This window comes from Macrotis lagotis, chromosome 1 (genome assembly GCF_037893015.1).
Source record: "Macrotis lagotis isolate mMagLag1 chromosome 1, bilby.v1.9.chrom.fasta, whole genome shotgun sequence".
In the NCBI taxonomy this organism is placed as follows: domain Eukaryota; kingdom Metazoa; phylum Chordata; class Mammalia; order Peramelemorphia; family Peramelidae; genus Macrotis; species Macrotis lagotis.
Window position 1 is genome coordinate 355,090,623 of NC_133658.1, and position 12,278 is coordinate 355,102,900.

Sequence of the window (12,278 nt, forward strand, 5' to 3'; positions counted from 1 at the left end):
TAGACACTTGTTTTGCTAGACTGCATATTTGTTACAAAGGTCTTATGTTTTGTTTTGTTTTTTAATTTGGGCAGGGAAGAGTTGGAATTCTTGTTAATTAAAAAAAACTTATATGAAAAGTGGAGATAATAATATTTGTGATATCTATTTCATAGGGTTTCTGTAAAGAACACAATTTGTAGGGGCATCTGGGTGGTGCAATGAATAGAGCACTGGACTTGGAGTCAGGAGCACCTGAGTTCAAATCCGACCTCAGACACTTGATAATTACTTAGCTATGTGGCCTTGGGCAAGCCACTTAACCCCATTGCCTTGCAAATAAAAAAAAAAGAACATACTTTGTAAACTTCAAAACATTGTATGATAATAATAAGCATGTATTGCCATTTTAAGATTTGCAAATCATCTTAAATTATTTCATTATTATGATCTTGGGCAACTTAAATCTTTAATCTTAAATCTTTAAAACTTTAATCTCACTTAAATCTTCAGGGGTCTCAATCTCATTTGTAAAATGAGATGCTTTAGATTATGTCTTTTTTAAAGACCTGTCTCTGAATCTCATGATCTTAATCATAGTTTATTCCCAGGTAAAGTTGGAGTTTAACAAGGTTGGAAAGGAGAAGAATTAAGGTTATTATGAAAAGCGATTGGTTACTGCTCTCCTACTGATTTTTTGTTTGTTATGAGTAATTTGCCCGGGGTCACACCTAATAACCTGACTCCACTACTGGCATTGTGCACACTCAGGTCACCTAGGGACACAAAGAGATGTGTTCTCCCCCAAACTTCCATGTTAGCTGTTCTCAGACCCCTGGCACTAGTAACAATCTGGACTGATGCTTCATGTCACCGATGTCAGTTCTGTAGCTACTATTTCTCTGTGTGTGTCTACTTTCTCTTTTCTTTCTCTCTGTCTCTTTGTCTCTGACTCTGTCTCATTCTTGCTCGTGCTCCATCTCTCCTTATCCCCACTTTCTTCTTCCCTCTCAGATGCTGCCATTCACTGTTTCTCCACTGAGATGTTGCCGCCATCTGCTGGAACTGCCCAGGGGTCATTTTTGCTCAAAGAGAGTGTTCAAATTCTTTTTTTTTTCCCCTCCCATTCCCTTACTGGTAAAGCACCTCATTTATCCCATATGGCCCTTGTCTGTGAAGGGCTCTTCAGTCCACAGAGCAAAGAGGTCAGGAAAAATAAGTCAGGTCAGCCAGGCAAGGAAAGAATACTTTGGGGGAAGCAATTTTTTTTTTCTTTAAACTGAAAAAATGCTTGTTAATCAATAAGTATTTATTAAACACCTATGGGGAGGACAAGTAGGTAGCCCGGTGGATAGAGCACCAGGTGTGAAATAAGACTCATCTTCTTGAGTTCAAATCTGGCCTCAGATACATACGAGCTGGGTGACCCTAGGCAAGTCATTTAATCCTGTTTACCTCAGTTTCAACATCTGTAAAATGATCTGGAGATGGAAATGGTAAACCACTCCAGTGTCTTTGCCAAGAAAACCTCAAATGGACTCACAAAGACTCAACAACAACAAAATATTACACATAAGAGTTTAGACTCTCCCCCCCCCCCACTTTTTTTAGGCAATTGGGATTAAGCAATTTGCCCAAGGTCACACAGCTAATAAGTGTCTGAGATTGAATTTGAACTGAGTCCTCCCCAAACCCCAGGCCAGTGGTCTGTCCACTGTGTCAACCAGCTGTCCCAGGGGGGTTTATAAATCTATTGGAATCTCCCCTCACCCAGTTCACAAGACCTATTCCAGATAGTCTCTCTTTCATAAGCTTACACAAATGCACACAAACTTTCCTTCAGCAGATCTTGAATAGCTCTCTTCATTTGTCTCTAATCCTTTGATGGTAAAATCAGATGTTGGAGCTTTACCAACTACTTTAGTTTGATGAGACAGAGAAGATGACTTGCTTAACATCAGATAGGCAGAGGAAAATCAGGAAGCTCCTTAAAATCCAGCCATCCTTCTAATAAACCACTCTATACCTTACCTTATTTGTATATGAGTCGTCTCTCCTAATAATAATTATTATAATTATATCTATACCATATGACTCTTTGAGGTTTGCAAAGCACTTTCCCCCAATGCAAATATGGTTATCTTCATTTTTATAGATGGGGAAACTAAACTGAGGAAAGGAGCTATGACTTGCTCCAGTTCTTTAAGCTTCCTGACAGCAGGTACTTTGGGTCTTTAATTATTAACATTAAAGCTCTTCATAATCCAGGTCCTTTCCTTTCCTTCCAGACTCCATCCGTTCTGGGGTCCAGCCATCAAGGCCCACTTACCACTCCTCACACACAATGCTCCCTTGCTTTTTCACTGGCTTGTACAGGACTTGGAAGTTCATCTTCCTCACTACTGCTTCCAAGAATCCTGCAGCTTCCCTTACCGGGGAGCTCAAAAGTCACCTTCCCCAGGAGGCTAGTTCCAGTCCCCATTGGCAACTAATACTTTTCCCTCAAGGGTACCTTCTATTTACTCTGCAAGTAACTTAAATATATCTATGGATAAAAATGTCATCCCCCCCACTGGAATATAAACTACTAGTAATCAGAGACTTTTTTTTGCTTTTTCTTTGCATCCCCAGCATGAAACTGAGTTCTTTGCATATAATAGGTCTTAATGAATGCTTGTTCATTGATTGATTTTTGCATCTCCCAATACCCAGGACTCTGTAAATGGTAGGCACATCAGAAAGGCTGAATTGACTTGAGTTCCATCCTCCCTCAGAGTCTGGAATACATATGTGCTGGGGAGAGAAGTGAAGTAGTGAGGAGGAGGGTGTGTGGTACTCCTGGGGAAAGCAGACTTGACAGGAATACAGGAGTTGACTAAACACTAGGAGGTGAACTGTCTCTGTTCCTGCCTACAACATTCTCAGCTTTCTGGAGGCATCATCTCCCCTGATGTGCCAGAAAATTGAGCTGATTCTTCAAGCCCTCCCTGGAAGGAACATAGGACTCCTAAGACTGCTGTATTCGCCTCTTCCCCCCAAAGGATGGGAATCTAACAGGACAATAATAGAAAAGACTAATCCCAATCCCATCATTTAGTTTTTTTAATGTTTAATTTAATATTGTCTTTTAAAAAAAAATCTAAGTCATTTCTAGATATAGTTCCCTCTTCCTTACTGCCCCTTCCCCACCATGAGCCCTGCTAGTGAAAGAATGAATGAATGAATGAAAAAAATTTATAAAAGTGCTTACTATGTGACTGTACTTTGCTAAGGGCTAGGAATTCAACCCCCCAAAACAAGATAGTTTCTGCCCTCCAGAAGTTTATATCTAATAAGAAGATAACATATTTAAGGGAATAGTGGTCATGAATGGAATGTATTTTGGTCTGAAGGTCACAGGAATGGAGTCATTGGACATGGAGTCATTGGAGTGATTAAGATACCCTTCCCAGGAATGTTAGTGTTAATTATTGTTCTTCCCCCAAGATGTGGAAAAAGAATATGACACTCTCAAATTGAACAGCTAGAAGATGACAGGAGTATAGTACAGAGCGTTTAGTGGCTAGACAGTCAGGTGAACATGACCCCAGAGCTGGAGAAACAACTCTGAGACAATTATGGAGAGTGGACCTCAGCAAAGCTAGAAGATGACCAGGAAACAAAGAAAAACATTTAGAACTAACCCACATAGGGACTACCTCTACAATGAATGTCAAGGGTCTCTACATGCCTACCAAAAGGAGAAGGGAGGGGTGGCTAGGTGGTGCAGTGGATAGAGCACCGTCCCTGGAGTCAGGAGTACCTGGGTTCAAATCCGGCTTCAGACACTTAATAATTACCTAGCTGTGTGGCTTTGGGCAAGCCACTTAACTCCATTTGCCTTGAAAAAACCTAAAAAAGAAACAAACCAAAAAAAAAAACTAAAGGAGAAGGGGGATACAATTCTTCCTCTTCAGAAATAACTGGTCATTACAGTTATGATATTCAACCTTTATTTAGTTTCATTTTCTTATTTATTACATCATTATAGTATTTTCTCCTGGTTTTGCTAACTGAGCTCAACATTGATTTTATTTTTTTGTTTGCTTTTTGTTTTAGGTTTTTGCAAGGTAAATGGGGTTAAGTGGCTTACCCAAGGCCACACTATTAAGTGTCTGAGGCTGGATCTGAACTCAGGTACTCCTGACTCCAGGGCCGGTGCTCTATCTACTGCACCACTTAGCCAACCCTCAACATTGATTTTATGCAAATATTGTCTAAATTTTTTAAATTTGTTTTTTATGCAATTCATATGGTACAATTTATTCAGCTCTATGGCCCCAAATCAACAGACATCCAATTTTCCTCCAGCTTTTTGCTACTACAAAAAAAAAATACTGTTATGAATATTTTGTAATATAGGGAGTTTTTCTTTGTCTTTAGCTTCCTATTTGGGAAGCTGATTGTGTCACCCCACCAATAACTATATATTGTGTATATATATATATATATATATATATATATTATGCATGCTTATATGCATATATTCTTGTTTCTCCTGATAGACGATAAGCTTCTTGAGGGAAGGGATTATTTCATTTTGAAAATCCAACACATTGCCTGGCTTGAAACAAATACTTGTTGATTAGAATTTTTATAGATTAATATTTTAAATTATTTTAAATCATTTAAAATATCATTTTAAAGTTTGCAAGGTGCTTTACTTTGATCCTCATACCTCTCGAGAGATATTGTTATCTTCATTTTAGAGTTGAGGAAACCAAGGCAAAGAAAGATTAAGATCATATAGCTAGCTTGAGCTTCCAGAAAACGGGAAATATCCTCCCCAAGGTACCATTTTGAGTCAATGATAAAGTTAGCAATAAAACATCAGTCTTCTCATTCCCAGTCTTGGACATTGCTTCCCCCCCCACACCCCCCACCCCAAACACATACTTTATCAAACTCTCATGTTTGCAGGAAGGAACAAGTGCCAGGAAGAGATTTTAGAAAATAACCAATAGAAGAAAGGAAAAATGAGCTGAAAGCTAGAAAACATTTGTTATAAACTTTCTGGGATGTAGGGTGATTTTTAAGGAGGTAAGTGGGGAAATGTCTCACTTATGAAGATTATACAATTATTGGGGGACAAGACCCAAATAAATTTTTTAGAGAATAATAGAAAACATAATCAGAGTGTGGGTAAAACTACTAAGTAAAGATTAGTTTTGGCTCAAATAACTAAAGAAAACTTTAGAGAGGAAGTGATGATATTGGAGGAGGGAGAGTGTTACACTATAAATGACCTATTAAGAGTTAGTTAAATGTTATTTCCCCCATATTTATTAGAAGTATTAGAAGAAGTTATTAGAAGTAACCTTTTCAAGGAAGGAAAGGAAACCAGATAAGCAGAGAATGTGAATCTACCAGCTTTGCTTTAAGAACATTTTGATGAGAACTGAGTGGGAATTCTTCATGATTTTCTTTAGTTATGGAGACCAACTGAAGTAGAGCAGAATGAGGAAGAGGGGAGTCATGGGATATGAGTTCTAGCTCCGGTATTGTCAGTCAATAACTCTGTGTGGCCTCAAGTCATTCACCTCTTGAATCTCATTCAGTTTCCATATATGTAAAAAGAGGAAAGTGGACAAAATGATGAGGACAAGATGATGACTTTTGTTTTTGCAAGGCAATGGGGTTAAGTGGCTTGCCTAAGGTCACATAGCTAGTGTGTATCAAGTGTCTGAGATCACATTTGAACTCAGGTCCTCCTGACTCCAGGGCCAGTGCTCTCTGCTGCCCCAAGATGATGATTTTTAAGGACACTCGGACCTCCTAAGATTTTATGCTAACTTGTTGGCAGGACCATACAATTTCCTCCCCTTTCCAACTTCTTGCAGGAAAGAAAAGAGGATATGTTAATAATACATGCTCTGTAGCAGCATGGTTCACTCTGGGCTTTGGCCCTTACTGCCCGTGTCACCTTGGGCAAGTCGACTTCCTTCTCTGGGCCTGAATTTCTTCACCCACAAAATGAGGGCTTTGGACTAGAAAAATCATTAACGGTTAGGAAAAAAACATGCTTCTCTAAAGCTTTTTAATCTTATGTCCTGTGTAGTCCTGTGACCCTAGCTACCGGCTCTGCCCGCATCACTCCTGACTGCACCCTTACAGAATCCATATTAAGGAGCATCCCGAAGCTGGGTGCAGGCAGTCGAGCATGGGAAGGTTGGGGGTGATGGGGGAGGAGAGGGAATAGCAGCAGGGGGAAGGAGAGTGACCGTGCCATGCGTTGGCAGGACCCCAGCGCGGCAGCGGGGTGCAGGACACAGCTCCAGGGCTCGCTCCGGGGCTTGGGCGCTCCCCTAGGGAGGTTAGGGGCGGGGGCTCCCGGTGCCAGCGGGGCACAGGGGCCGGGCAGGCCGGGCCATGCCATGCCACGCCACTCGGAGAGGCGAGCTGCCGATGGCAGCCTGGACGGCGAAGGGGTCGCTGTTGCCTCGGCATTCGCCGTGGTCCCCCGGCCCCGCGCCCGCCCCCCTCCGCCTATTGTTCGTGGACCCCGCGCGTCACCGAGCCGGCGGGGCGGAGAGACGCGGGGCTGCGCGGGCGGGGCGGAGAGGAGGAGGAGGAGGAGGAGGAAGGACAGGGGAGGAGGAGGAGAAGGAAGGAGAGGGGAGGAGGAGAGGTCCGGCCGCGGCGTGGCCAGCAGCCCCGCTCCGAGCCGCAGCCCCGGTCCCGGGCAGCAGCGGCCGCCCAGGGCGCAGCGCCCACCTCCGGGCCCCGCGGGCGCCTCGGGAGCCGCCAGCTCAGAGCCCGGCCCGGGGGGCGGCGGCTCCGGGCCTCGGGGGCTGCCCCGGGAGGGGGGGCGGGCATGGAAGCGGGGGGCCGCCGCCGCGCCCCGGCTCGGTGAGCGGGAGGCGAAGCAGCATGGAGGCGGCGGAGCCCTCCGGGGCGCCCCCCTCGCCGCCGCCGCCGCCGCCGCCGCCGCCGCTGCCGGAGAAGAAGAAGCTCAACCGAGCCCCGTCTCCCGCCAGACCCAAGGACGTCCCCGGCTGGTCCCTGGCCAAGAGCCGGCGGAGCGGCGGCGGCGCCCCGGGCTCTCCGGCCTCGCTGTCTGCCAAGGCGGGGCCCGGGCCGGCCCGGGCCGATAAGAAAGGCCGCGGCGGCCCGCAGAGCGGCGCTCGGGGCGCGGGGAAGGGCGCGCCGGGCCGGGCCGGGGCCAAGGCTAAGGGGCGCCCGCGCGACGAGCCCCCGGGGCGCGCCCCGCCGCCGCCGCCACCGCCGCCGGCCCCGAGCCTCACGGACAGCAGCTCCGAGGCGTCGGACTGCGCGTCCGAGGAGAACAAGCTGCTGGCCCTGGAGCTGGCCCTGAGCAGCGACACCGAGTCCGGCGGCGGGGGCGGGCCCGAGCGGCCGGCCGGGCCCGGGGGCCGCCTGCAGGGCCCGCCCGGCCGCCTCGCCTCCCCCGGAGCCTCGCCTCTCCCGGACGAGCAGTCGGCCGCCTCGCTGGGCAGCAGCCGCCTGCCCCTCAGCGCCTCGCTGGCCTTCTCCGACCTCACCGAGGAGCTCCTGGACTGCGGCCCCGACGGCTGGGTGCGGGAGCTGGAGGAGCTGCGCTCCGAGAACGACTACCTCAAGGTAGGGCCGGGGCGCGGGCACAGGAGGGGGGGAGTCGGGGAGCGCCCCACAGTGGGGCCGAGTTAGAGTCTTGGGCATCCATTGGGGCGCGCCGGGTCTCCGAGGTGGAGACGCCCCGGGCTTCGTGAAGACCCCCGACGTGACGCGCCAGGACCTCGCTGGAGACCTCTCATGTGCGGGCAGGGGGGACTTCAGCTTGGAATCTTGGAGACCTCAGTATGGGGTTACTGGAACCAGAACCCCAAGCTCTCGGAGGACCCTCCCTGTTTAAAGCCCCTAGAATGGATCACTTATCCCTCCCTTAAGTTCATTAAAGGAGAGCTTCAGAGTCTTAATTTCTTTTCAAGTCCCAGCGGGCATCTGCAGCTTTGTCCCGTCCTGGGGCGGATGACACTGTTGCAGATGACACTGTTGCAGATATCACGGCAAAGGGGTACCTTCTTGTGAAGTTTGCCCTCATGGGGATGTCCCAGTCCTGCTTCTGCAAAGGCAAAGAAGACAGAGAAAGAAGCTGAGAAGGGAGGGATTTCAGTCTTGCAAGTAGCTTTTGGCTGATGTTGAGACCTTTGGAGAAGACTCAACTTCAATCATTTGACTCCAGTTGAGTAACTTCTGGCAGGTGGGAGATGGGAGTGTGTGAGGGGTAAGGGTCACATCAGCTGAGCTGAGTGATCCCAGAACTGTCTGTCCCTTCCACAACTGTTGGCAGAAAAGGTTCTCTAGTGGCTTTCCTTTTCAGGATGTGGTTGGCATGACAACAGTGGCTATTTCTCTTGTGTTTATGAAAACTGGGCCCTGTATATGTGTAGTGGAAGGAGGTGGGGAGGTGGAGGGGGGGGAGGAACTCCATCCAAGAGAACAGTCACAATCTGTCCTATGTAATGGCCAGGAGCTGGACAGAGCAGGACAGGTTGGGAGGAAAGGACCTAACCTATGATGCCTAGATTTAGAGACAGTTTTTGCACAATGCCCCAGGATGGCAGGCCAATCCTGTCTTTGGGATCTTTGGGCGTGTCCAGTTTTGAAAGCCTGATATTTTGGAACATCTCCCTGTCCAACTTCCGTTCAGTCTAACGGCTGCACAGCCTTAGAGAGAACATAGAGGCTTGAAAAGGCCTCTTTCAAGGCAGGATCTTCACTGGATCATGAAGATTGAATACTGGGGGATTTTTATTTGTTTTTTTTTTTTTACTTCATCTCCTATTTGCTGTTTAGATTGTCATAGTGGCAAAGAATTCAATTTGGAAGCAAAAGACCCAGGTCTGAATCCTGGCTCTGCTGTTTACATTCTCAGTGATACTGAGCAAGTTGATGCCTCAGTGTCCTCATCTGTAAAATGAAGGGACTGGGCAAGTGATCTCCATGGCTTTCCAGCTCTTGAGATTTCTATGATCCTACGACACTGTTCCTTCTTTGCTCCTTACACTCACCAAGGAAACATGTGAGAATAAGCCAGATTCACTGGTGAATCATTTATTTCCCCTTAAATTTAAAAGGGAAGCTTTTGCAAATTTGAATTTCCTCTTCTGGTACTAAAACTTGTCTGAAGTTGTCTCAGACAGTGGGCTAGGAAGTACTATTTCAACAGAGAAATGCCTTCTTGGGGGTTGGCCTCCCAAATAGGGGACTTCTCCCCCTTCCTCCCCACTGATGATGGAAAGCCAGAAGAGAATGAACCAAGTTCTCATTGGCATAGGAATAAGTTTGCTAATGGTAGGGAAATGAACCAGTTAAATACATAAAACCATAGTGGTCATTCTATGATGAAATCAGAATTTGGGTACTTTTGTGTACCTGTGATTGCATGTAAAATGTACATGGATGCTTCTTCCATGCATGTTCTAATTCATACATGCCATCCTTTACTTTTTGTCCATGTTGAATCACAGAGGTTCTATCCAATGTATTTTTTTTTTTAGTTTTGGCAAGGCAATGGGGTTACATGGCTTGCCCAAGGCCACACAGCTAGTTAATTATTAAGTGTCTGAGGCCAGATTTGAACTCAGGTACTCCTGACTCCAGGGCCAGTGCTCCATCCACTTTGCCACCTAGTTGCCCCTATCCAATGTATTTCTAGCCCTTCTCCTAGGTAATTTTACATGTAGCGGTGGTATCTGGTGATCCATCCGGTGTTTCTTATTCTCACTGTGTTTTTCCACCCATCTCCCAGGGCAGGCATTGGTGTTTGATGATGAGTTGGGCTCAGAATTGAATAGAAGGAAGAGTAGACTGGGTTGCACTTAGTAAACTGAGTGGTGCTTTCAACAACTCCCAGCTGTTCCCTAGCACTGAAACCCATTCCCCCCCCCCCAATAAATGTCTTTCGGAATCTAGAAATATCCAAACTTCCAAGTTGCAGATAATTTATGGTACAGGCTGCAGCATATTTCCATTGATGGTCCTGACTTGAAAGAAGGATATTACTGAGGACATGGATGATTGGAGAAAATCAATATCTGACTGAAATTGTATTTGGAAACTAGCCACAGCCCAGTAGATTGGAGTGGAGGGGATGAGGGGGAAGGGTGATGTTTTAGAAGAGCAACAGCTGAAAACAGGTCTTTCTTGGCATTTGACTCAATTTGGAGTGAATAAAACCAGCCTCCCAGAGCTGAAAGGGATTGAGGCATTTTTCTAATCTCTATAGATACCTGAAAGCCTTGTCCCTGGAAAGAAAGCTCTTGATGACCCAGGCAAGAGTTTTATAACTCTTTTTATTATAGATTTTTGCTCAGGCCTAACTGACTTGAAGTTCAGATAGCAGATTCATAGATTGTTAGAAGAATCTTAGATTCTTCTAGCATTGTGTTCAGCCAAAGTCCCCAAAGGGAAGTGACTTAATCATGTCTTAAGATATAAGACTTAAAAAGTTGACAGTACTTTCCTCAAAAAAGCTCTGTGGGATGCAGTTATTATCATGACCATTATACAGAAGGAAAAACTGAGGCTCTGAAAAATTAGTCATTTCTCCTTCTGGCACTGGGCAAATAAGTACCAGAGTCACTTGATCCTGGATTTTAAAATTAACTTTCCCCATTATATCATACTGTCTGGATAATGATCTATGACTTAAGTGGACCTGAAGAATATTGGGTAAATGCCATGTTGAAGTAAATAGTGCATTGAATTTGGAGCCAGAAGACCTGGATTTGAATTCTAACTGTGCTGTTTATTGTCTTTGTGATTTAGGGTAAATAGCCTAACCATTCGAAACCTCAGTTTCCCCATCTGCAAGATTGGACTGGGGGAGGGGGAGAGAAGGTGATTTGGATTAGTTGGCCTTTGAGGTTGTTTGTAGCTCTAAATCTCTGATCTAGTCCAGGTCTCCTTATCTTAAGTCCAATACTGAAGTTCAAAAAAGAAAATAATGACTTATTTGAGGCCACAGTGAATGAGTGGACAGAGCCATGACTCAAAACTACTTCTCTCAACTACCATCCTGGGCCTCTTTCCACTACATGGTTACTATCTTCAGGAATAAAGTTTATGAATGGAACCTGCCTTACCTGGAGGGAATGCAGTGAATTTGATACTGATAATTAAATTTTGCAACAATGAAAAAATGAGACTTTTTTATAAATGAACTACCTAATGTGAACTTCTAAGTCTGCTTGTATACTTAAACAGTAGAGGAAAAACTACTCAGGGATGTTATCTTTCAGTAAATTCTTTCTAGTTGGATAAACATTCCATCTATTTGGAGTCTAGGTTCATGATCTCTTTAGGTATCTCACTCCCAGAACCATATTCAGGCAATTGAGATAATGCATAAGGACTTTTGGTATTATTGTCGAGGCTATTTCAGTCATGTGATCCCATCTTCTTGCCAAAGATATTGGAGTTGATTTATAGATGATGAAACTGAGAAAAACAGGTTTAAGTGACTTGCCCAGGGTCACATGGCTCAAGGTCAGATTTGAACTCAGATCTTCTTCACTCTAGGTTCCATGTAGAACTTGCAGTCTCTTCTCAGGCAATTTTCAAATTGTTGTTGTTGTTTTGCAGGGCAGTGGGGTCAAGTGACTTGCCCAGTTAAGTAAGTATTAAGTGTCTGTGGCTGGATTTGAACTCAGGTCCTCCTGACTCCAGGGCCGGTGCTCTGTTCACTGCACCACCTAGCTGCCCCAATTTTTCAAATTATGACCTTTCTAGGGAAATTTCTTGATATTTTTCTTCCCCAAACCTTACTCATTGGTGTTATTCTATCCTTCCTCCTTGGGAGGCTGCAGGTTACAGTGGAAAGCCTACTGAATTTGGAATAAGAGGATCTGCATCTGAATCTCAGCTCTGCCTCCTATTAGTTATATGATTGTGAGCAAATCATGTTGCTTCTTGGGCTTCAGTTTCCTCATCTGGACAATGGGGAAATTGAAGCAGAGGCTTGGAGGAAGAACCCAGAAGTAGAGAGAGAGTGTGGTGAGATGATCCTCTTTTCCCCCTTTTCTGAAGGCTGCTAGGAAAAGGAAGTCTGGGTCAATGAGCATGCCCCAAGGTTCTGTCAGTCTTCCACATTCTTTTCTATTCTCTCTATATCCTCTCTCTTGTTTATTTATTCATTCCTATAGCTTCAACTGTACATTTATGTCATCTCTCATTAAATCTATAATCCTAGAGTTTACCAATTAGTAAGAGAACTAGATTCAAACGTGTTGTTGCTGTTGAATCATTTCAGTCCTGAA

General features: G+C 45.4%; 2 protein-coding genes across 3 annotated transcripts in view; one reads left to right on the forward strand and one right to left on the reverse strand.

The window, feature by feature from the left end:
- The window catches only part of TLDC2 (TBC/LysM-associated domain containing 2), a 34,173-nt gene extending 28,064 nt beyond the window's left edge, over nucleotides 1-6,109 (reverse strand). Inside the window, exon 1 of the mRNA XM_074202134.1 lies at nucleotides 6,095-6,109. Within this exon, the coding sequence (XP_074058235.1) occupies nucleotides 6,095-6,109 (15 nt within the window). The remainder of the gene's footprint in view (nucleotides 1-6,094) is intronic.
- Nucleotides 6,110-7,491: 1,382 nt separating this feature from the next.
- Nucleotides 7,492-12,278, forward strand: part of MTCL2 (microtubule crosslinking factor 2) — a 124,524-nt gene continuing 119,737 nt past the window's right edge. For both annotated transcript variants that reach the window (XM_074212009.1, XM_074212008.1), the window contains exon 1: nucleotides 7,492-7,599. The gene's annotated coding sequence lies outside the window, so the exon portion shown is untranslated. The remainder of the gene's footprint in view (nucleotides 7,600-12,278) is intronic.